Source organism: Anser anser (genome assembly GCF_964211835.1).
Source record: "Anser anser genome assembly, chromosome: 3".
In the NCBI taxonomy this organism is placed as follows: Eukaryota; Metazoa; Chordata; class Aves; order Anseriformes; family Anatidae; genus Anser; species Anser anser.
The window spans coordinates 3,320,861-3,345,304 of record NC_139722.1 but is presented as its reverse complement, the minus strand read 5'-3'; the positions used below and the strand labels follow the sequence as shown (position 1 = coordinate 3,345,304).

Here is a 24,444-nt window from a genome sequence, read left to right as displayed (position 1 = left end):
CTTTTAATACCGCGGAGACCTGAGCATCGTGACAGAGGAAGCCAGAGTCTTTTCTGCCTCATGCATGAATAACAAAGCCACCTGCTATATTCTAGCGGTGGATGCTTTATTGTTAGTGATGATGCATGAGGCAGAAATAATGCTGTTTGATTTTTAGAGACAATACCAAGTTGAGCTTGCAAGGCTGTCAGTTAGCCCACACTCGTTTGACTTGGGAACTGAGCAAACAACATGGAAGTAATTGATGGAAACTAATGACACAATAAAATGTCATTTTTCTGACCTACTTTGCTTAAAGTAAATCCCCATTAATTGTAATTATCTGTGCTGGTGACGGAGTACTCCACGTACACCAGACGCTCAGCTGGATCCCCCAGTTATCGAAATGAGCCAGTTCCAGATTTACACTACTCTGATTCTGGCTTACATACCTCTCTATATATAGTGTTTGTTCCCCTGATCTGAATAAATGCCTGGAAGATGGAAGACCACACAGCTCAATTACTGTATTGATCGGGACAAAAAAAGCCTTTAACCAACCGGCACACGAAGGGCACGATTCCACGCTGTGGTTTGCTGGGTGCTGCTGGAGCACCAGCCATGCCTCCCCTTCCTGGTGTCTCGGTGCTGCTTCTGAAAAACATAAAATGCAAACATAAAGTAGAGGGTTTAGATCAGTTTTGACTGCCACAAGAGAAAACCCCTTGCTAAACACGTTTTATAAATATTCGCAGATCTAAGGGCCTTCCAGACTTTCCTCAAACCTCTGGACACGAGTGCCTCAAGGTGATGGACGCATGGGTCACCACGAAGCACAGGGAAAAGCTTTTCCTTCTCGAACACATGAGTTAAGAGAGACATCAACATGGGTGTGATTGACACTCACAACTTCAAAAAAATCCACCCTAAAACATAAAAATACAATATGTTGACTAATAAAAGAAACAGGCTCTGACTAATGGCTCTTTTTGCTCTCCGTGAGGGCCATAAAAGAGGGCTGCATCTTGGCTGAAGGCGCAGAGCATCTTTCCTACACCCTTGGCCGAAGCGACCATCCAGCGGTGGCTGCGGGTACCGGGGACACGAGGGGGCTGTGGGGTGCTTTGGGCACGGCCACGGTTCTGCTGTGCGCGAAGTGGGTGAGCTGGAGCTGGAGAACATCATGGGATGATCAGGAATTAAGATGTAAGCGGTGGAGATATCACTTCTGGCCACCCACGGAGTCATGTAACCATGACTCATCGCCTGATGCAGGAAGGAGCGGAGTGTACCACGCATCAAAATGGACAAGATCTTTCCAAGGACAGACGCTTTGGGCTGGAAAACCGTTCAAGGTCCTTCATCCCAACTGTTTATTGTTTCATACTGGTATGCAATTTCCTTGCAAAATTAAGAAACTATGTGTTAAAACCAGCTAGGGATTTTATTTTTCCCCCCCTCTCTCTGTTACTCCTACTGGAAGGATCTTCCAGTTTCTAGACTAAATATATCCATGGTCAGTTCCTACTCATTTACTCTTCTGCTGCCGCCTTTCAGTGTCACAGCACTTTTCCCTTTGCTTGCATTTACTTTCCAGGATGTATTTACAGGCAGAAAACATATTCCCTTCCCATTCTCATTTTTTGCTAAACTAAACAAGCCAAATTCTTTCAGTCCACAGCAGAAAGCCAGCCCTGATCTCTGACAACTCCCGGCTCTTCCCTGCACGTGCTTCAGCCTGAATTCACCCTTCTTGGACACAGGTGGCCACAAATGCACCGAGAAATTCAGAGGCAGTCTCAACAGCGTATTACCTCATGTCACATATTGCCCAAGCAACTGCTTTTCTCATTTAGCGTGCCAACGCTAAAATCCCTAACTGCTGTCTTCTCCCACCCGTATGTCTCATCGCACAAGTTTGGGCTGTTTTTGTATCAAAACAGATGAGTCTTCTGTCCCCTCATTGGTTCACAGCACGCAATGTGCACCTACACTTCTATTTAAATAATAAGAGCAAATAGTTTTATTGCTTCTGTGCTGCTTTTTGTTATTGTTGCTGTTTTGTTTTCAAATCATATGTAGCAAATTTGCTACTTAGGAAAGTTCGCAGAAATGAGGAATGCTTCCATTTATAGCTCATCACACTGCAAAACAAAAGTTTGAGCTTAATACACGTGCCTGTCCCCCTAGAACAGAGGTCGCAGAGTCCTTATTCCTCGGTGCTGTGAGAATTAACGTATATGTTTACTGCTCTGGGTTTTATGGTGTCAAACAGGAAAGTGTTTTTTTGTTATATATATATATCTAATCATACATGTCTTATGCCTGTGCATTCATCTGGGTTGAGCTAAGGGCTGCCGCTCCCCTCATTTATTTCCATATTGATATTTCACGCCAGCTACATGCCACAGCTTAAGTCAGCAGAAAATACGGGCCGATCCGCAATGTTTGAATTCAGCTTCACAGGGGCTGCGGGGTCATGTCCTCGCCGATCCTATTATATCTGTAATACGAGTTTTCTCCCTTTGAAGAACTTTGGGCTGGAGCTGCAGGCAGTACAAATGACTTTGATTTGGCCACATGCAGACGTGCATCAGAGGGCTGTCATCTGGACAATGCGCCAAGCTTTGCTTTCCATTTCCTTTCTTCCGTTCCTCTGCTACAGGAGGATCCAACTGTTTCAAGACCTGCCGCGCCTTTCAGGACTTCGTGAAACTTTTGAAGTCCTTAGGAATCACTTGGAAAGGCCAAATACGTCCTTCTCAGACAGCTTATTTAATATTTGCAAGTCCTCTCACTCTTTGCAAGATTAATTTTCTTTTTCCTTGCTGGAAAAAAAGCATTTTTATCTGCACTTTTGCACCTTTCCACCTTTGTGGTTTTTTCCTCTGTTGAAAATCAGACTCTGCAAAGCAGCAACTTTGGCAAGTTCTGGAGCCCTGAATCTATTAGCCCTGATGTTTTGCCACAAGTAAAAAAAAAACAAACACAGAGAAAGAGGCAGGAGAGCCCACAGGAGAGTAAAAGAGCTGGAGAAGGAGCATCAGGAAGGAGCGTGCTTACTGAATGGGAAAAATAAATCAGCAGAGAGATGATAACCTACAGAGGACAGCACAAGACAGCACAGAGGAGATGGATGCGATGAACAAATGTGAACGGGTAGAAAGGGAACCAAGTGTGGAAGGACCTGGATGTGTCTTGCCAGCCTGCCAGCGGCTCCTTGGCCAAACCACCGGCCTCGGGGTGCTGCTGAGCCCCTGGCAGACCCCCAAACCAGAGCTCGCCTGCGGTTTGTGCCCTCCATCAGGGACCTGGGGCTGTGTTGGGGACCCGAATGGTTTACCTGACCCCTTAAGAACAGGATGTGCAATTAAGTGTTCCTGAAAAGGGGGAAGAGAGCAAGGGACAAGCATATGGGTGAAGTGGGATAATGATGTGTGGGGTGTGGGGGGGACACAGTGACTTTGCCTGACCCTGTAATAACGGTGCGTGCAATTAAGTGTCCCGCAAAAGGGGTAAGAGAGCAAGGGACCAGGACTTTGGTGAAGTGAGATAACGATGTGTGGGGTGTGGGGGGGACACAGTGACTTTGCCTGACCCTGTAATAACGGTGTGTGCAATTAAGTGTCCCCCAAAAAGGGGAAGAGAGCAAGGGACCAGCACTTAGGTGAGGCGGGATAATGATGTGTGCACTGAAGACAGGAGGCCACCACAGCGCGGGGGGGGACACCGGGGGGGTCCCTACAGCCCCTCGATCCCCAGCCACACAGCTCGGGAGGGCCAAACACCCCCCCCTCCCCCCCAAAACGCCACGCCGAGGCCTCGCTGCCCGCTGAGGGGGGAACTCCGCCGCCAGGCGGCCCGGCTCGGCCCGCCTCAGCCCGGCTCGCCCCGGCGCTGCCCGGCTCGGTCGCTAGGCGGCCCGGGCCGGGCTGCTCGGCCTTGGAAGCGCCTCCCCCGGAAGCAGCGGGCGGGCAGGAGGCAGGAGGGAGGCAGGAGGCAGGCGGCAGGCGGGCTGGGGGGGCGCCGGCAAGCGGGGACGGGGGGGGCCGAGCGAGGCAGCGCGCCCGGCGAAGGGGCCGGGGACGCGGCGGCGGCGGCTGTAAGATGGCGGCCAAGTCGGATGGCGGCGGCGGCGGCGGGGGCTTCGCCCAGCTGCACAACCTGGACGAGGCGTCCGCGGCGGGCGTCGGGGCGGCGCCGTGCGAGGGAGCGGAGGAGCCGGGCGGCAGCAGCTCCCTGCACATCTGCCACTGCTGCAACACGTCGTCGTGCTACTGGGGCTGCCGGAGCGCCTGCCTGCGGAACCTCTTCGGCAGGGCGGCCGCCGCCGCCGCCGCCGAGCCGCTGGCCCCGCGCCCCGCCGACGAGGGGCCGCCGCGGGCTGCGGAGGTCGGCGGGGCGGCCGAGCGGCCGTGGCTGGACTGCCTGTGGATCGTGCTGGCGCTGCTGGTGCTGCTGGGGGACGTGGGCACGGACCTGTGGCTGGCGCTGCACCACTACGGCCGGCGGGACTACGTCTGGTGCGGCCTGACGCTGGCCTTCGTGCTGCTGCCCTCGGTGCTGGTGCAGATCCTCAGCTTTCGCTGGTTCGTGCAGGACTACACGGGCGGAGGGCTGGGGGCCGTGCAGGGGCTCAGCAGCCGCGGGCCGCCCATGATGGGGGCCGTCGGCCGCCGGGGGGGACCCGCCGGCGGGGTAGGAGGAGCCGGCGGCACCGCCACCCCCGGGGCGCAGCGCCTCTGCAGGATCTCCGTGTGGGTCTGGCAGTCCGTCATCCACCTGCTGCAGATGGGACAGGTCTGGAGGTAAGGGGGGGGGGCGCCCCGGTTGGGGGCCGGCTGCCCCCGAGGGGCTGCGGAGGGAGGGGAGGCGGCGGCGGGCGTCCGTGGGGTCGGGGGTGGGCGGCGGTGGTGGTGGGGAGATGGGGGCACCGGTACTGCATGGTGTAACGCGGGGCATTGCCCGCTGGGTGTTGTGGGGGGCACTGGCGCCTCACGGTGCAGCCTGGATGTGGGGCAGTGTCTTTTGGGGAGACGAGGGTCGCTGCCACCTCATGGTCTGGCGGGGACGTGGGGCAGTGTCACCTCATGGTCCCACCTGGACCCTCGTCTCTTGGGGAGATGGGGGTCACCGCCACCTCATGGTCTGGTGGGGGACGTGGGGCAGTGTCACCTTACGGTCCAACCTGGCCATTGGGCAGCGTCTCTTGGGGAAATGGGGGTCACTGGCACCGTACGGTACAACCTAGACGTGGGTCAGTGTCTCTTGGGGAGATGAGAGTCACTGCCACCTCATGGTCTAGTGGGGACGTGGGTCGCTACCACATCGCAGTCCAGCCTGGACATGGGGCAGTGTCTCACAGAGAAATGGGGGTCACTGCCTCTTCATGGTCTAACGGGGATGGGTCACTGCCTCCTCATGGTCTAATGGAGATGTGGGTCACTGCCCCATAAGGAAACAGGGGTCACTGCCGTCTCGTGGTCCGTTGCAGACGTGGGTCACTGTCCCTTGGCTGATGTGGGAGAACGAGGATTGCTGTCACCTCGTGGTCCAACGTGGGCATGGGCAGTGTCTCCAGGCTGATATGGGGGAGTGGGGGTCATTGCCACCTCACGGTCCATCGTGGACATGGTCACTGTCCCTTGGCTGAGGTGGGAGAACGAGGGTCCCTGTCACCTCAGGGTGGTGGGTTGCTGTCCCTTGGCTGAAGTGGGGGCAGAGGGGGTCACTGTCAACTCGTTGCCCATCACAGAGGTGGGTCGGTGTCCCCTCAACGTGGGTCACTGTCCCCTGGCTGAGGTGGGTCCAAGGGTGCTGCTATCTCCTCATGGTCTGAGGTGGACATTGGTCACTGTCACCCCATGGTCTGAGGTGGACATGGGTCGGTGTTACCTTGTGGTCCAAGGTGGATGCGGTCAGTGCCCCCTATATGGGGAAAGAGGGCTTTTCTACCCCTTAGGGTGAGCAGAGATGCTCCTGCAATGAATCTGTGGGGCTGAGATGGGGGAAACACGAGTCACTGTCACTTCATGGCCTGGCAAGGGGCACGGGTCGGTGGACATGGGTCAGTGCTCCCCCAGCTGGAGGAGGTGTGGGGGCCCTCCTTTTACTGAGGGGATGCTCAAAAGGAAGAAAAATTCCCTTAAAACATGTCTGTGGGGCTGAGGTGGCAAGACTGGGGTTTGCTGTCCCCTCACGGTCTGAGCTGGACATGGGTCAGTGCCCCTCACATGTAGGATGAGGGGAGATTTGGGGTCACCCCCACTTATCTGAGGAGAGGTGCCCCCAAAAAGCATGTATGGGGCTGAGGGGGCCATGGAGGTCACTGTCACCTCATGGTCCCCAAGTAGCAGGGCCAGGGCTCCCCCCCAAGTAAAAGCTGGGGGAGATACAGATCCTACGCTTTGTGCTGAGGGGAGGAGAGATTTCCCCCAAAACGAGTCTGTGGGGAGGGTGAATGTGGGCTGCTGTCCCCTCATGGCAGGGGGAACACGGGTTGGTGCCCCCCACAAACATGGAGGGTCGAAGGGGTCCTTGCTCCTCGGGGTTGTAAATAGTGCCTCAGGGGTGGGCTCTTGCCCCCCCACAGGGCTGGGGCAGGACTTGGGGGGTAAATATGGGGCTGCTCTTCCCTACAGGTGCTGGTGGGGGACGCTAACACCCTTGCTGGTGACGGCGTGGAGGTAGGCCCGGGGGTGACCCCCACGAGGGTCGCATCCGTACCTCACGAGCTTCACCCCACACGGAGGGGGACCCCCGCAGCTCGCCCCCTTCCCTGAAGAGAAACGCAGCGTGATGCCTTGGCCCTGGCTGGGGGGAAGGAAGAAACCTTCTCCCCGGTGAGGCAGCGGGGTTGTGGGGACGGTTTTCGGGTTGCCAGCGCGAGGCTGAAGGTCAGAGACGGGGACTGCACCCCCGGAGAGGCCCTGGGGCAGAGGAGCTGCTGGTCAGGGGAAGGGGTTTGGGGTGTCCGTAGGGTCAGGGGGAATCAAAGGACGTCCTCCAGCACGAGCTGCGAGCTGCGTTATCCCCCCGAAAGAGGTTTAAGAGGAGGCAGGGAGGGATTCTCCGGGATGAAAGCCTGTAGATACAACCGCTTGCACAGAGACACACGGCATTTCTGCGGAAAGGGGTGTTGTAAGGACAACGGTAAAAGACCCGGCGTGGCCCAGCGTCCTCCGGGATCGCTCCGGGGGGGACGTGGGTTAAGGAGATGGAAGGAGAAAGAGGTGTGGGGTGATGGAGGCCGGAGGGAAGGCTCCGGGTGGTGGCATTGGGGTGCTGCATGCGCCCCCCCCGCACACATATGGGGAGATTGGAGGGCTGGGGCTGGCAGCGGGGCTGCCGGGGCTTGGTAGCTTTTCAAATCAAGTACAGACAGAAGATGCTGGATTTTTTAAGGGGGGAGAAGGCAGTACTTCACGATGAGGCAGCAGAGAGCCCCGGAGGGGCTTGCAGGGAGGGTTAACGTCCCTGCATCGGCATCTCCAGCGTGAATTAACGGGGCAAAAATAACCCGACGGGTGGATGGGAGGAATTCGTCGCTGGGGTCTGGGTGAGAGGAGAGGGGAAGGGGAAAGCAGAAGGCGATGATCGGTAGGGAAGTCCTTTTTTTAAAAATTATTATTATTATTTTTTTTCCCTCTGGATAGCGGAAGGGGTTAAGCCTGCTGCCTAATGAAATCAGTGGAGAAGTGGCTGGAGTTAAGATGGAGACAGCATGCTGGAGCCTGGGGGAGGGCTGCGTGGGTGGAGGCAGGGGAGGGCCTTGACACCTCTTCTGAGGACACCGCTCTTGAGATAAAATGAATATACCCATCAAAGATTTTTTTTTGGTTTTTATTTATTTTTTTATTTTTCTTTTTTTTCAAAAGAACCCGAGGGGGCGGAGGGGCGGGGAGCTGCGTGGGAAGGGTGCGTGAAATGTATACCTGGGAAAGAAGCCCGTGGAGCCGTGCAGCGCAACAGCACGTACATATTCCTTCTGCATCTTCAATGTCATTTGTGTAACGCTCAAAACACGTTTGTGCTCAACTTCTCATTGTGTGGGGGGGCTATTTTGTTTTCTTGCGGCCGAGATGCGGGCTGGGGGATACTGAAAGGGGGGTTTGTGAGGATGATGGATTGACGCGCGACCCCTTCCCCTGCTTTCCCTAATGCTCCCAAGCGCTGATCCCATCAGCAAAAGCAATTCAGCGATGCAGAGGCACCTCTGGCAAGTTGGATTTCTCCCCTCCGGAGCCAGGAGGAAGAAATGATTATGTATTAGCCGCGGTGTGAGCCTGCATTGGCAAAAACATCCCCCGGCACGCTCGAGTGAGCAGGTGGGGAGGGGGACACTGGAAGCAGCGCCGGCAGAGGCGATGCATGGGGAGGGGTGATATTTTGGGGAGCATACGAAGAAACCAGGCTCAAGCTACCCAGGCTTTTTGTTAATGCAGAGAAAAAATATTCGCTTCCGAGGCAGCGCGGGGCTGGGACTGCCGAAAGGGACTGGAAAGGAGCTCTGCAGCCCAAAGCACGCTAGGTGAAATAAGGGAGCTTCCTCTCCTGTTGATCGCCAACCTCCCTAGCGCACGGCTCCGGCTTTTTAGGGCACGCCGAGCAGTGCGGGCGGCGTGAAGCTGCCTCCCAGCACCTGACCGAAGCCGGAATAACTTCCCGGTGTCTGTGGGCTAGCCTCCACGAAGGCGTCTTTTCCCATTCCCGCTCTAGCAATTGGCGAGCGCCGTTAAAATTAATCTGGAACGCGGCGATGGGACCAATGCCGGAAAGCGCCGTTTTAGCGGCGTTCGCCTGCGGCTAAATCGCTTCGTGCTGGTAAGAAGTTGATAACGTGGGGACGGAGGAGGAAGACCTAGAACAATGTAAGTTCAGCGCGTAATGCATCCAGCCTGGTTTCCTGCATGATAATGGCTAGGCGCTGCGGCTGCATGGAGCGTAATCAGGGTTGTACGTTATGTAGAGGCTGTCGGAGCCGTTGCTCGGCAGCTGGGAGCGAAATCGCAGAGAATAGAGGGGGCAGGTTGGAGTCGTACAGAAATCCCTTCCCTGAACTGCCGAAGGCTTGCTTGGTGGTAGACGTTAGGTAATCTGGGTTTTACTCGCGGGGATAACACCGTCCCCGTAGGGACTCCTAAACGTTGGAGAGGCTCGCCAGTAGGACGGGTAAATGACATTCCCGTGGCAGAAACACGACCTCTGTTTAGCGAGGTGGTCTCGGAGAGCTGTCGGGATGGTGGGGCAGAAGCTCAAGGGTCTGGGCAGTAAGGGCAGAGGCTCCTTCTTCAGGTCCTGTCCTCAGTTCTCCTGCCCAGGGAGCAAGCGCTGGGGCTTAGTGGGAGTACTGGGCGGATTGAGCGATATTTCTGGTTTTTTTTTTTTTTTTTGCTCAACCGAGAGCCTGAGGCTGTGTTAACGCTGCCCACCTACAGCGGCTGCTGGAAAGAAAGTACACAGACGTTGTGAAAGCGTGCGCGTGTGTGTGCACACATGGGCATATAGAGATTTTAATTGATGCTTGGAATGCCACGATCTTAAATTACCTTCCCACTGGTAAAGCTTAGGTACCGGGGGGAGTTTTACCCTTACAAATCTCCCGTTTTCACCTTTCATCTCAATCCCCTAGCTTACCTCGAGGACTTCAAACAAGTAGAGGATGCTCGTTGAGGAGGGACGCTGCAGTGCTGTGGTTTTGCTGGAAATAGGCTGAAGGCTGCTCGGGCGTCTCCTGCTTTCGCCGAACCCATTCATCCACGTAAATTCAGGGAAAATAGTTTCCAGCCAAAGTTTTCATACCCCGGGTAGTTTTGCGAGGTGTGTTTATGACGGCGGGGAGCATGACTTCCGCATCCGACGCACCTTTCTTTAACCTCTGTCGTATATTGGTCAGTGGGTCATGGTTGCGGTCGTGGAGTACAAGGATTGAAGCGCAATCCTTGGCGTCGCGGCGTGCTATTAAAGAAAACGTTATTGAATTCCATTGGATTAACAGTGTGTGGGGTCTGAGCTAACAGGAGCTCGCCTGAAAATCTCGCCGCGTCTGTTGGCTGGCAGTGATGGTAAGGTTCGTGACTCGAGTGCAATATATTTATGGGTTTTGTTGTTAAAATTGGTCGGAATACGTATTTAGAAGAAAAACATTTTGCTAAAAAAGAAAAAAAAAACACGCTTCAGTCACTGTTTTGACATTAAAGCGCCGCGTCTGTGTGTGTTTAAGGGAAAAATTCCTAAAATTTAAGCGAAGGCTTGACATCTTGTTTATTAGTGGAAAGACCAGATCCGTGAGTTGTTCTTCGTTTGGCGTGCCCGGAGGTGGAAGGATGAATCAATGGGTTTAAAAGGAATACGTGGTATTTAATGACTATGCGGTGAGTGGGTTTAGGCTTTACTAAAATACTTTGTTCTGGGATGAACTGGGAGTTGGAGATCTGCTACTTGAGCTAATTTAGAAATTAGCAGCTACAACTCCGAAGCTACCAGCCCGAGTCCCCTAGAGTGGGAGACATCAGCGTGTCAAATGGCAGACGAAGTAGAAGCTGCTGTCCTGACACCGCCTCGCTGCCTTGCTTTGGGATGTTCAACCCTACAGAGCCTTGCTGTGAATTTACTGCCCGCCCTGGCACTCCTGAATGTGGTTTTTTTTTTTTTTTTTCAGCTTTCTCTGGTTAGCTTGTCTGGCAGCTAAGTTTTTCCCTTTAGCCAAGTTTTAACAGCTTGCTTTCATAGTATGGAGTTTTGTCAGCTTTTGACAAGTTGGCAGAGGGAGGACGTTCTGGGATAGATGATAAATGTGTTCTCCCTACAAAACCACGTCTGGGGTATAACGTTTTTACCCAGCCTTTCTTGCTCTGTCCCAATTTTGAAGCGTTTTCTGCAGGATCTCCGTCAGAGCTGGGCTACTTAAGTTAAAACACGCCGAGGATACTGCATCTACAATGCAGGTAGGGCAGTTTGTGGGGGCGAATACTAATCCCAAATCACGATACCAGCGACAGAAGAGGCTTTCTCACTTGAGTGGGGGTCTCCATTGGTTTCGGGGTGGTGGCGAGGCTCCGTGTCTTGTTGAGTGCTACCCACTAGAGGGGGTCAAACCACAGATGTTGGAGCAGGTCTGCTGCGCCAGCCTTGGGAGGGCAGAGTTGCCTCCAAGCCTTCCCTTTGGGTGCTGCCCCGACCTGCTGGGAGCTCCCCATCCAGGCACTTGGGCGGTTCCGTGCGACAGCACGGTGTGGGTAGGCGGAGGAGCAGGATTTGGGGCAGAAAGTGGAGTTCAGCTCCGTTTTGAGGAAGGTACACGTGGTGCTCCGTTGGTGAGGTGTTGGCGCAGCGGTGAGAGCTCGTTGCTTCCCCACCGGGCTATATGGGGATGCAGGAATGCTTTGGGGCCCTAATCTTCTTCCTGAGAGAGCCGGCATAATAATTCCTGGGCTCTGGGGGCCAGGACACCGATGTGAGGCTCTTCTGAGAGCCCAGGAGTCTGAAATCTCTCCGGAAAACGTCTGCGTGGAAGTGGGGTGCCAGCCCGCTTCCCTAAAATCTTTGACCCCAGCATCCCCGTTTTGATTGCTCCATGCCAAGCTCTAGGGCAGACAGTTGTGCCTTTTTTTCCCTTTTTTTTTTCGGGTGCCCTACAGTTTTATTTCTAACGCCAGTGGGATTAGAGGCAGAGGGGAGGCAGGGTGCAAAGGGCTGGGGGAAAGGCAGCTTGCCTTCTTTGCCCGCTGAGACGCTAACCTCTCCGTCTTCCACCTTTCTAGACACTTCCATTTTGCTTTTAGCTGCATTGAGCTGGTTTTATTCCTTGCAGTGGTTCTCCTCTCGGTATAAATGTAGGTTATTCAGGGAGCATTTCCTTTAATGAAAAGGATGTAGGAAGAACTGATGGTGATAAAGCATCTCTGTGGAGGAGAGCTGCTCTCGCTGCCTTGAGACTGCGAGGAAAAGAAATTGGACGTCAGATGTATAATTTTCCTCGGGGAACGAAGGTAGCCCAGGGAGGAGTCTGGATCCCTCAGAGAACTTCTCCCTGTGCTTGCACTTGGCTTTATCTCCTTGAATCCTGACTGGATTTTTAGCACCTTGCCGTCTTGTAAAGCAGCGGTGGCGTAAGACAGTGCTGTGACACCTGCGAGCCTTTGTGCAGGAGGAACTGTGAATCAGAGAAACGCTTTGTTACAGCCAGAGCTCAAATTAAATTGGAATTAAAGCTACAAGCAAAAAAAAAAAAAAAAAAACACGTGCCAAATACTGTTACTTCGTTGACCCTCGCTTTCTGCTGATGGGACTCAGACCTGCTACGGCTGCGTTAGGGCACTGAGATGCTTTTCCCAAGCCAGATCCCGAGGAAACGGGGAGAGAGATTTCCTGGGGGTCTTCAGAGGAGTCTGGAGAGTTGCTCTTTGTCTGCCCTTGGGCAGTCCGACCCATGTGCCCAGCACTACGTTTAAAGTATGCACTTAGTGGGATGCCTACGCCGTGTGTCTGCGGTCATTGTCTTAGTAGAAATGGGTGGGGGGGGTTCCTCAAATCGCTGTCCCGAAGCCCCAGCTGAGCCAGCAGCCCCGATGCAGCGAAATCTGATTTTGCCCAAGAGGCCGGGCCAGGACGAGGCAATCTTAAATACGTCCCCAAAACCATAAAACCATAATGGGACCTGGAGCGTGTGCTTCTCGCATCTCCTTTCTCCTGAAATCAGCGAGGGCTCGGGTTCGCCTATGAAATATTCACAGCCTGTCCTTAGGTGACTCCGGTGGCACGGAGGATCTCTCGCAGAACCGGCAGCTTCGCCCAGGCCTCCCGCTTTCAAGCCCGCTGCCTTTATCGCCAGGACCTCCTCTTCCCCTGCCCGGCTCTGTCCGTGCAGTCGTGCCCCATGAGGCAGAAGCAGCTGAGGACTCGTGCACCCTGACTCCTTCTGCGTACGGTACCCCAAACACCCCGTGAAATCCCCACCGATTTGGCAGGACGCTTACTTAAAAAAAAAAACTTCCGGAGCCACAACGCAAAAGGCTCTGGCACCTTTATCGCCTTTTTAACGAAGCCTGAAGAAAAAGCAAATCTCCCCGAAGCAGCAGCACGGCGGGGCCAGCAGCTGGAGCATCCCTCAGCCAGCAGTGGGGTCTCAGTGGGGTTTCTGTGGGGCAGGAGGGCGCGGAGGGTGCTGGAGGTGACAGCCCTCTGCAGAAATCAGGGAGCGATGGGTTTCCCTGTCTTTGCTGGGGTGGGGAGTTGCAGTTTCTCTCCCCAGAGCAGGGGAAGGGCTGGAGGTGAGTTGCTGAGCCCCGTCTTTTGGGGTCCGGGGATGGAGGCAGGGCTTTGGGGTGCTGTTTCTGGCTTGAGCTTCATGCTCCAAACTTGGTTCTCTCTGCATCCCTTATGGGGACGTCATCCACAGGGAGCACCCGTCCCCTAAAGGGGGTGGCAAACAGCCCAGGAGCGTGCGCAGAATTCCAGTGTCTCGTGTTCTGCTGGAAAAAAAAGAGCAGTTTAACCCTTTTTAGCTCGGTTCCCCTGCACGAACAAGGAATCCTGCGTGAGAGGGCTGGCAGGAAGGCATTGCCTGGTGTACCAACCGCAGAAGACAGCAGCAAAGCACCGGGAGTGGCTTTGAGTTTGGGATTGGAATTCATCCCAGTTATGTCTAAGCGAGGGGAAAAAATGAGCAACGGAGGCCGATGTTGTTGAAGTGAAAATTGTAAAGAGTGGTATAAGCAGAAGGCATTTAAATAATGTAAACAGTCTGGCAGGGGAGGAAGGATGGGAGGCATTCCAGAAACAAAGGGAAAAGAGTTTTTTTTTTTTAAAAGAGGACTAAAAATACACCAACTCTTGAATTCCAGAGATTATCTCAATTAGTGCTTTTTCAATGTGTCTTTACAACGGAATTGGAGGAGTTCACAAAAGATAATAGAGGCTACGTGATACGGAGGAGCGATATTAATTCGTTTAATTAAAGGGATGAAGGGCTCCCTAACAGAAGATTCACTTATCTTGTGGCGCGGGGAGGAACGAGGTTATGCTCAGGAAACTGCAGCCTCACGGGGTGGAGAAGGCGTGGGGAGGAGAGCAAAAGCCTCCTTCTGCGGCCCGGGTGACTCGATGGAAATCCCTCCCCCTGGGATTAAGGTGCTCTTAGAGCAAAAGGGCGTGATTTTACCTTCCCAGGAGGATCTCGTTCGACGTTCAGGGAGCAGAAATCGGGTGTTCTCCTCCAAGAATGAAAAAATAATCAGGTGTCGGGGCTGTCTGGTGCGGGCAACACGTTTTTAAGGATGCATCAGCACATACGGAGCTGCGCTCGGTGCCTTTCTTCACCCTGGAGGTGTGCTGGCACATGTCGGAAGTTATGTCCAGTCTCAGCTCTGCTTGCACAACCCTTGGCACGGAGAAGAAGCAAGCGTGCATTAATATCTCACCATATTTTAGGGAGTGTGCGGAAGGCGAGGGGGGAAAGGGGCTGAAGATCTAAATTAAATTACCCCCCTTGGATGTACATTAAAATGTTAAGTAGCACTGAGCTCTGTCGCCCAGCTCAGCAATATTTCGAGGCGCTTTATTGCTTTAATGGAGGGATAAAATAGAACCTGCAATTAGAGTAATTTTTTCTAATTGAATATTTTGCTTTCTTCTCTCCCTTTCAAAGCGTGACTGTAAGTACTAGCCTTCATAAGGCTTTGGAAATATTTATACTCCCCCTTTCTGGCGACGGGTGTAAACACACTTTCTCTCGGGCAGCCCGTTTCGGTCCCTCGTGGCTTGGGGAGCAGAACGGCTCCGGATGGCGGTGGGCAAAAAACGTGTTAACCTCTTCACCGTTGTTCCCGGGCGATACTGGTTTACCGCCTGGCGTTGGGGATTAAATGCTTTCCGTCACCGTGCGTGGGCTTGCTGCGAGTTTTCTCAGTTTATACTTTGAATGAATTCCTTGTCCACGCAGGGCTAGATGGCTGCAGCCAGCCTTTTCTGAGAGCGTCGATTTCCACCGCCTCTGCTGCGTTTGGGGAGGAGGATACGAAAAAGCACCTTTAGATCTTGCTTGAGAAGCGCTCGGGAGAGGTGAGGTGAGGTAGGAGCGCCTTGCTGGCCAGCTGGAGCGGGGAGAGGAGTGAGTGGGAGCGCTTACCGAGCACCCACGGTGAAAGCTTGGGTGCCAGTTGGGTGCCAGCTCAGGTTTGGAAGCCTCCTTTCGCAGCGACACAAAATGCCAGCTTTTCAAACGTGAGCTCCTACCTCAAGCTCAAGCCTGGAGCAGGCAGGGAAAAAAAAAAAATCAGGTAAATTAACATAATAATTGCATTGTGCATCCTCGGTGCTGAATCTCCGGTTTGAAGAGAGATTTACTGGTGCTCCCGCCGCCCCGTCCACCTGCGATGGGATGCTGTCGGTTCTGTGCTGTTGCGGTGGCTGTCTCCTCGTCTAAAGGGGACTTTTGGTCCAATAAACCGCTTATCTCGTGTAGTTGTCCCTTCATCTCGCGTGGGCGGCGCGTGATGGCTGATTGAAGGCGTGGCAGTGTGGTTCGTTTCCGAATATTAATTAGGAGTGGAAATAATTGGGAACGGCGTGCGCCGGTGGCTCTCGGAGCGCCGACTGCGGGTCCTCTGCCAGGCAAGGTGGAAACTCACTTTGGGGAAAGGAAGTTTTCCCCTTACTTGGGGTTAATTTTTATTTTCTTACAGGAATACGTGCTTTTTTTCCCACCTGATGCAAGCGTATCCAAGCTAGCAAAATCCCCGTCTAGCTTTCGGACGTAGCCCCACGATTTACCTCTTTGCTGGGGTCTGCACTGATTTTATGGCCTGTGTGTGTTCTCCAGCAGCGGAGCCCAGAGCCCATCGCTGGATCAGGTTATTAATATCATCAGATTTATGTTCAGTGGGTCGCTTTGGGATTAATATTTCGGGGGAAACCCAGGTGAGTGAGGGAGGGTGGAGAAATGCCTCGCTGTGTCCATCCAGCAGGGACACAAACCCTTGTGAACCCGTGAACCTGTGCGTGCTCAGACCTCGATGGAACACGGGGCGGTTTGTCGCTCCTGCAGCTTTCTGAAGCCTTTTTTGCTCTTCACTGGTCCCGGTCTGGTTAAACTGGGACCATCCTGGGCACGTGGGACCAGCAGCGAGCCAGAAATCAGCTCCTTCACCAAACCCAACTGAACCTGGGTAAAAAGTTTTGTGTGCGATTTGTTTTTTGCTTTTGAAGCACGCCGAGCGGTCGGCTGCTTTCCTTTAAAACTCCTCAGAGCTCTTAATGATAGTATTTTAAAAATTAGTTGATTATTGGGCTTTCTTTAAAGCCGGATGTCAGGAGAAGCTACCTGAAGGCGAATTCCCCTTGCAGCCCCGAGGCTCGGCCTGCAGGTGCTTGTGGCACTCGCTTTTATTCCCGACGGGGCTGAATTAGGGCTCTGAACCAGCTTGCTTTTCGGTGGCGTACTTTAGATCCGGAATAATAAAACATCAAAGCAAACTCTGCTGTTGTGGGTACAAAAAAAAAAAAATCAGGACACTCGGTAGGACTTTGGGGAGTAATGAATTTGTTGTGTATTTAGTCTCGAATGTATCGCGGTGTCAGTGTGAGACCACTTCGTTTTACTGCTGTAACTGTGTCTGCAAGTACCAGAATACTGGAAATATGGAGAAAGTGGCTCATACCTGGTGGTAGCTGAGAAGAATCCAGCTTTAGTCGTTATTGATTGGCTTCAAAAAGCTCCAAGTGATATCACATCACGGCTATTGCAGGTCGGGATTTAAAAATGTATCAGTTATTTGGGATTAAAAGTAATTGTAGACATTCAACGCAGTTGTCTTTTAGTGGATGGATACAGCCCGGAGTGCAGATGTCAGTTGCAATTTTGCAAAACTTGTGGTTGATCTGTTACGGTTTCATTGTGTGAAAACCTTGGTATCCGTAAGTTCAAATGTCCTGGAGCAGCTTTGAGGTTGGGGTGGCTCTCTGATTGGGATGCGCGCACCAGAAATCGGCTTTTCTGCCAGCACAGTCAAAGCTTGTTGGGCTTCTCTGGTTGCTTGGTCTTCTCTGACGGTGCCCCATATCCCAGAGTGTGCAGAAGAGCAAAAACTCACATTAAACATCATTTTTTTCCTACTAAGACTCTGCCTGCCGAAGCTAGCATTTACCTGAGTAATCCCTCAATCAGCGCGTTTCAGAACATCCCCTCAACTGATGCCTTACTGCTCTTCATGCGAGGAGCGGTTTTGTTTTACTGCTCTGAGGTTTAATAATTCCCTTTGTAAAAACGGGTCTCCTGGTATGGCTTGCTGCACAATTAGAGCTCTGTTACAGGCTCTCATTATTTTTCCTCGTTGCGATCGAGCCCTGCCCGCGACGAGCCACCGAGTTTGCCGTTTGAATGTGCAGATCTCCCTGTAATTCCCTCCTGCTCCTCCAGCTGGGAGCCAGCTCTTTGTGCTTCTTGGGAAACAACCAATTCTTGAGCAGTAAGGGCAAATTATTTCTGACCCTTCTATTTTTCTTGTTGATATTAAATCGTGTTCGAGGAGGAAAAACGCTACTAGAACTGTCGGGAGCTGTGTAACTAGAGCAGAGAGTTTGAATTCGGGGCTTGAGTTTAATTTCTGATGCTTTGCTGACTTCTCTGCCCGGGACTGGATTATTTTCCCTGTTCTTTCAGGGGATTAGAGGATTTGTAAACCAGCACTCCTAAGAAAGATATCTAAAATAACTGGGAAGGGCACATCTCTTTTCATTTGCTTCGAATGGGTTGCTTTTAAGGTTCTGGAAGAGTAAATGTGCAGAAATGGATCTGCAGGAGCTGTTGGCTTTGGTGTCTGAAACTTTTCCTTTTGCCAAGGGGAAAATTGAGGGGAAACATGGGGAAACGAGCCTTTTTTATTTCATAGGGGATTATTTTGCCTCGGCATTGATGAGCGATGACGTATCGGCTGGAAATGCATCAGGCAGTGTCATTTTCCACGCTGGAAATTGGGCTCATTTTTACAGAAAGCAGGAGAAGCCTCCTGACTTTTCGAGAAGCTGGACAGTAATTAGGGGCAGTGCTTCTAGTTGGGATCAGGTGCTAAATTCTCCTGTACTACATTCAAGTTCCAGCTCATGAAGGGCCATAGCCCTAATAGTGTAGTTACTGTTCCTTAATAAAGAATTGAGGTGCACGTGTTCAGACTGGGAATTTTGCCTAGCGTTGACCCTTACGATCAACCAGAAGATTCTTGCCTTGGTAACACCTTCCGCTGGGTATAGGATTAATTGGTTGTGTGAGTTAATCGAAGACCAAACTTCATTAGGCTCCCATTATTGTTGCATTTGTATTCTTCCTGTCCTAAATCCTCAGTGAAAACATCTGTTAGTCACTCAAAATAGAAGCCCACATTCCAGGGAGCGATTCCACCATCGTAAAACCGTGGTTTTTGTCACCGACTAGGCTTAGGCAGCAGTCACCTTTAAAGAATTTGTTCTTCCGGTCCCTTTTCAGAGAGGCAGCGTTTCGATGGGATCCTGAACGTGTCTTAATTCTCCCTGCAAGTTCGTGTGGCACCATCATGAGCTGCAAAATCGGCAGTGTCCTCCCTTGGCATTGGCCCTCTTCTCTTTGCTGCTCTTGCCCCGTTTTCCCTCTGCGCGAGCATATTCAGGTGTTGCTTTGGAAGGTGTTGCTGTTTTCGCCAGCGCAGGTCGAAGTGTTTTATCTGATCTCTTTTTCTGTCCCCAAACCTGGGTTTTCAGTGTAAGCTGTCTGTTGAATTGAAGGGCTCCTTATTTGCTTCAAAACAGAGCATCTCAAGGGTTTGAGCTACTCTCAAGTGCCAGAAAAGTAGAAAACAGCAAGCAGCAACATTTTAGTTTTATTTTTATTTTTGAAGTTTCTCTTTTATCGTTTGTTCTGTGCAGACTTTGCTGGATCGTGGAGAAGTTCAGTAGGAGAGAGCCCGGCTGCCCCCAGGCAGGCTCTGCCTGCCCTTGGAGTAACACCTGCTGGGGCTCCATCCCACCATGGAAATTTCAAGTTTTTGGGGCTTGGGGACTTCCCTTGTAGCCCGACTTTTCCCCCCTAGCTAGTCCCAAGGCTGGTTTGGGTATCCAGCACTCAACCTTCCTTCCTGGGGCCTTAACATCAAGCCAAAACTGGGGGAATTTAATTCTACAGTTTAATTCTATATACATATTAATATGTAAATATTAATATAAATATTCTATATAAATATATATATTATATATAAATATATAAATATTCTATAATTCTATATTCTAATTCTACATTTAATTCTATATAAATCTGAAAAGCGTGAGAGGCGGAGAAGCTAACTTAGTGATTTAAGAACAAGGCATCCATTGCAGGAGAGGTCATTTGGGGTCGCGTTCCTACCAACAGTGAGGAATTAACTGAGAAGGGAGCAACGAAAGGAGAAGGTTCGTAATGGAAATGCAACTTAAAAGCCTGCCAAATTCAGGCTGGTTTTACTGAAGGCGCTGTTAGGCGTTGTGTTGGATCTCAAGCAAGCACGTTCGTAGGAGCTGGGGAAGACCGTGAAAATTTACCAGCCCAAACATAAAATCTGCTCATGCATCTTCTGCTCGATGATTCTAATGATAATGCCGAAATGACTTGATTTGCCCATTAGAAGATACATATTGCTCTTCCTAATCATACGAGTAGAATTAGAAAAAGAGATCTCTGCTTTAAATTAGGCTGCGGCCCCGGCTCTGTCGATGAGCTATTATTTTCCTTCATACACCGTTTCCTTTCCCGTGTCGCTCCAGAGCCACCCAGACCCCATTAAGTGGGGCTGACAATCAGGCCTGCGGAGGTAAATACATCAAAACCCGCTGGATGCAGTCAAAGACAGCTTCTGGGGGTTGATGATCTCGTGCTTTTGTTTCCCCAGGAGCTCTGTTGTCTGCCAAGATCGCGTCGCCTCGGGTCAGACCAGCAGGGTTATCTGAAAGAGGCCATTTGCTGCTCGATCCTTCCTGGATCCTGGATCCTTCCTGGCTCCCAGCAGGGTTTTCTTGCTGTGTGGGGGCCGTTCCTAGGGTGTCCTGCAGCCGTTCATTGTGTCTTAGGTGAATTGGAGAAATAATTCGGTGTCCTGAACGGGTCAGAGCTCTGGGTGCCGTTGTGTGGATCTGCCTCTGCTCCGTAGGGACTGCCCGAGTTAAAGGGAGAAACAGCAAAGAAGCAGCAGTGTCTGGTGGTGTTAGTGGAGATCCCATTTGAGCAAAAAAAGCCTTTTTTATTAATTTAAACCCTACCTTAAATTGAGAACAGGATAATTGCAGTTTTTTCCCTTTCCCTTTCCCTTTCCCTTTCCCTTTCCCTTTCCCTTTCCCTTTCCCTTTCCCTTTCCCTTTCCCTTTCCCTTTCCCTTTCCCTTTCCCTTTCCCTTTCCCTTTCCCTTTCCCTTTCCCTTTCCCTTTCCCTTTCCCTTTCCCGGCTTGGCTTATGCCTTGGAGCTCTTGGTTCAGGAGGAGCTCAGGAAGAAGTTGAAGGGTTTGTGGATGAACTGAGGAGTGTCACTGCTTCAGCCAGCGGCAGCACGAAATCTAATGCGGGGTTCTTCTGAATTCACGAGGGGAGGAAGCAGAAAAAGCAGTAAATTCAGCATCTTGTGAGCTTTCTGTGTTCCCATGTTACAGGGAGGAGAACTCCCAGTGGCTCCAGCCTGTTCATGTGCAGGTAGCATTGGTTTCCTTTTAAAATATTACCTTGTTACCTCCAAACTAGAGACCAACCTGTAGGACTCGTTGCTGAGGTTTACCCGGTGCGTTAACTTTTGATGTCTCTTCCCGCGTCCTCCCTTTCTTTTTTTTTTTTTTATTATTACATTTTACCTCTCCGAACAACTTCCCATTGCACTTCCCGTGTTATTGCTGCTCTCAACGTTCGTTCTCAGGCAGCAGACACCCGTGCTTTGTATCGTGCCAGAAGCTTGAAGCCCTCGGTGGCACCACGTCTTCCCAGCTCTTCAGGGAGCCCGATCATCCTCAGTGCCCTCATCCCACCGCTGTGAGTTCACCTCTAAGCAGGTCCCGGAGCCTGCGGAGCCTTTTTTATCTCCAGCAGGGCTTCAGGCCACGGCCCGCGTGTTCTCCGGGACGTGAGCGGAGTGTAATATTGATTATAATGCTTGCTGTAGTTATTTATTGCGTTCATTAGCGGGGATGAGCCGGGAGAGCGGCTCGCTGTATTAAGTTGTCCCAGAGACACCCAGATAGTAAATAATAAATAAACAATCGAAGATCGAGTGGGGCGGGTGGAAAGCTGGGACGGGCAATGGAAGGATCTAGCAGACGGCCTGTTTAAATTAATAATGCGCACATTTCAGTGTGGTTGTTACTTTCTGGAGCTGGTAGTGCTGCTTTAAGGGACCGAAATGGCTGGAGACCTATCTGGATTGAGCTCATCGAGGCACGCCTGGAGGTAGTCATCTTCCTCCCTGTCCCATGACTTCGGGTAGGTGTCTGCACAGGATTTCACCCACAGATAAAAATATCAGAAATGCTATTTTGCTAGGAACATACGCTCCTTCTAACGAAATAAAGCTAGAGCTAAAACGATTAATGTCCCTGAAGTGGTGACTTGTTGGAAACGGAGAAGGACGTACAAGCCAGAGCAGGTTTTACGCTGGGTGTTTCCTTTTGCTCCTCATTTAATTTCCTTCTAGTTCGCCACCAAATAAACCTTCCATTATTGGGAGAGAGATGAATATCTGCGAACAGTTGTAGGATTGCAGCTTTTTTGGGCTTTCAGGACCAGCTCAGTAGTATTGCAGCTGCGGTGCCCTATGTCATATGAAAAATAAAAGAACTTTTGGCCAAAGTGATCTCAGTCAGAAGGGGCAGGAGGACTGCTTGAAAGCAGCTGAGCTGAAGCCACGGGGAAGTGGCTCAGCCTTTTTGGCAGCTTTCAGTTGCATTAACTATTAAAACAAACCAAACCTACATTCACTCTTTACCTTATGCATCCATCGCTCGTAAATAAAACCATTCGGCTCTGTTCGCAGTGGGAACCACTGGAGATATATTTAGAGCACTAAACCATGTAGTCGCACTTGTGTTTTTGCTTTAAATCCTGTTTGTGTAAGCCTGATAATTTGCACAGGGCTTGACAAACACAGATGAGACGTGCTCTCCCTGCCCAGGGAACTGTGTTAGGGGCTTGAGCTTCCAAATTTCCAGGTCTTAGGGTGTGTGTAGGGACACTGCCTGCCCGCAGTAATTTGGGGTGGCGAGCACCGAGCCCAGGAGGTGAGCTGCCAGCTGATGCCATGGGGTTGTAGGAACAAGCCCTGCCTTACGTTAGGACCAAAATCCATGCGTGTAAAACAAACCACGTAACGCTCCTGCTGGAACAAACACTGGTTAGGACATGGTGCATCTAATAACAACAGCGTTTTGCATTTCTTACTGTAGGTCTGAGCTACCCCTCTGCAATTCAGGAAGTATCCTCTTAAATTAAAGGCACGGGGAGCTGGGAGCATCGCAGCCCAGGTTGCATCTCCGGCTCTGCCGCAGAGCGTGCTCGTTCTCCTGAGGTTTTCCTCTTGCCCAAGCGATTCCTGCAGGAGCTCCTTGTGCTCCCCTGGTGCCAAACGGGTCAAAATCCCCGACGTGGCCGTGGCAAACTGCGGAGCTGGCAGAAGAAGGAATAAATAAATCAGGGCCCGGATGAGCGTTATGGGGAGATGATCGTTAACCAGCATTCATGTGTAAAAAGCAGCGTCTAGACATTCAAACGCCGCTAATAGCCTTTGATTAACCATTTTTGTTTTGTTCTTGCTCAGTGTGTTAATCACTGTGATTAAAATGCTTAGCCACCATGGAGATAGACGTTGTGTAAATTAGGAAGTAAGCAAATCCAAACAGATGGGGCAGGGAGAATTAGTGTCTCTGGCAGGGCTGGCGTTAGTCAAGGCAAGGCCAAGGAAGATTTAGGGGAGACCCTAAATAACCCAGGAGAAGCAAATTTGCCTGTCCTGTGGGCCTGCCAGCCTTCCCCACCCTCCTGATCCCATAAACCTCGCCTCCTCCAGCCTTTTTCCTCTGACTTTAGAGCCCGTTCCTGGCCTCACCTGGTCACCACGTCCCGGGATGAGCTCAGGGTGCTGCAGACAGGTCTGGAAACTGCTCTTCCCTTTGCAGATGAGTTGTTAAAGTGTCGGCTTCTCCATGATGTGCCTCGTTCCCCACGTGGCAGAGCCCTTGGGGTCCTGCAGACTTAGGGCTCGGGGAAAAGGACTGACCGCTTGGACTGTCCTGGATCTAGACTGATCCTCTGCTAGCTGGTTGGTTGGGATCTTTTTTTATAGGAACAGCAAAAGAGTATTATCGTTTGCCCTTCCACCCCAAAATGTGTGCAGGTACCCAGTCCTTCGTTAGCAGCCCTTTCTCTTCCTCCTTCTCCTTAATCTGTTTTTTTCTGCGTAGCTCGGCTTCAATCTGATCCGGTACCGAATCGTTGCCGTGTGTCCCCATATTCCTTTTTAGCTGAAGTTGGTTTTCTGTTCTTGTGCTGTCAGTTTTTGTTTTTTTTTTTTTTCAGTGCCAGAGGGATTTTTCCAGGGGGGCATTGGGCTGATGGGCAGCGGAAGCTCTGGGATGTGAGACGAGCGAGGTGGAAAGGGGATGTGTGTCTGAGGGAGGAGGCTTTGTCAGAGCTCAGCACTTCCACAGGCTTCGGGAGGAGCTGGACTCTTCTGGGGTTCAATCCTGGCCCCTTTGGAGGCTGCAGGAGCACTGGTGTTAACTGGAATTCATCCCCTTAGGGTCGGGTGGTGTGAAGGGGCAGGAAGCCACCTCCGCTGGGGATTCGGTTCGAGGTTTTCCCCACTCCTTTAAGTGCTGAAAGCAGCTTCTGATTTTGGCGGACGCGTGGTGCCGGGCTGTCGTGCTAATGGATACGTAGACCATAATCCACGTGCCTACATGGATGCAAAGCCTCCTCGCCGACAGCAGCAAGGGCTCCGACCAAACAGATTTCCAAATCACATGCTCGCTGAACTCCGAGGGCACGTTCCTGGTTCCTGGTACTCTTCTGTGACCCCAGGCAGCGCCGTGTCTCGTGTAAAAGTCACTCCTCTGCTCTTTTCTTTGCTTTCTCCATCCCCTCGCTTTGGTGTTGCCTCTCCTGTCCTCACACGAACCATCCGTCTTTTTCTTCGTCTTTCCCATTTCTTCCTTACCTTGACTAATCACAGCAATTTTCCAGCCTCATGAAATACTCTGCCGCTTGTGCCTCTCGTTCCGCCGGTCCTCCTTGCTTTCATCTCCTGTTTTTTCAAGAGGTACGTACCTGTGTGCAGTAAGCCACAGAGAGAGCTAAATAAAAATGAAACGTTTCTCTTATACCTGAAATAGAGACACGAAGACCTAAGACCCAGCCCTTTTATGATCTAAAAGGTTGGGCTTGTTCAGCCCTCTTCTAAAGCCATCGAGGCACGTGAGCGTGCAGCCGAGTGTGTC

The 24,444-nt window shown here is 51.7% G+C and overlaps 1 protein-coding gene across 1 annotated transcript in view; it reads left to right on the top strand.

Annotated features, from left to right (window-relative positions):
* The first annotated feature begins 3,928 nt into the window (after window positions 1-3,928).
* The window catches only part of XKR6 (XK related 6), a 164,875-nt gene continuing 144,359 nt past the window's right edge, over window positions 3,929-24,444 (top strand). The window contains exon 1 of the mRNA XM_083828666.1: window positions 3,929-4,787. Within this exon, the coding sequence (XP_083684792.1) occupies window positions 4,087-4,787 (701 nt within the window). The 5' untranslated portion in view covers window positions 3,929-4,086. The remainder of the gene's footprint in view (window positions 4,788-24,444) is intronic.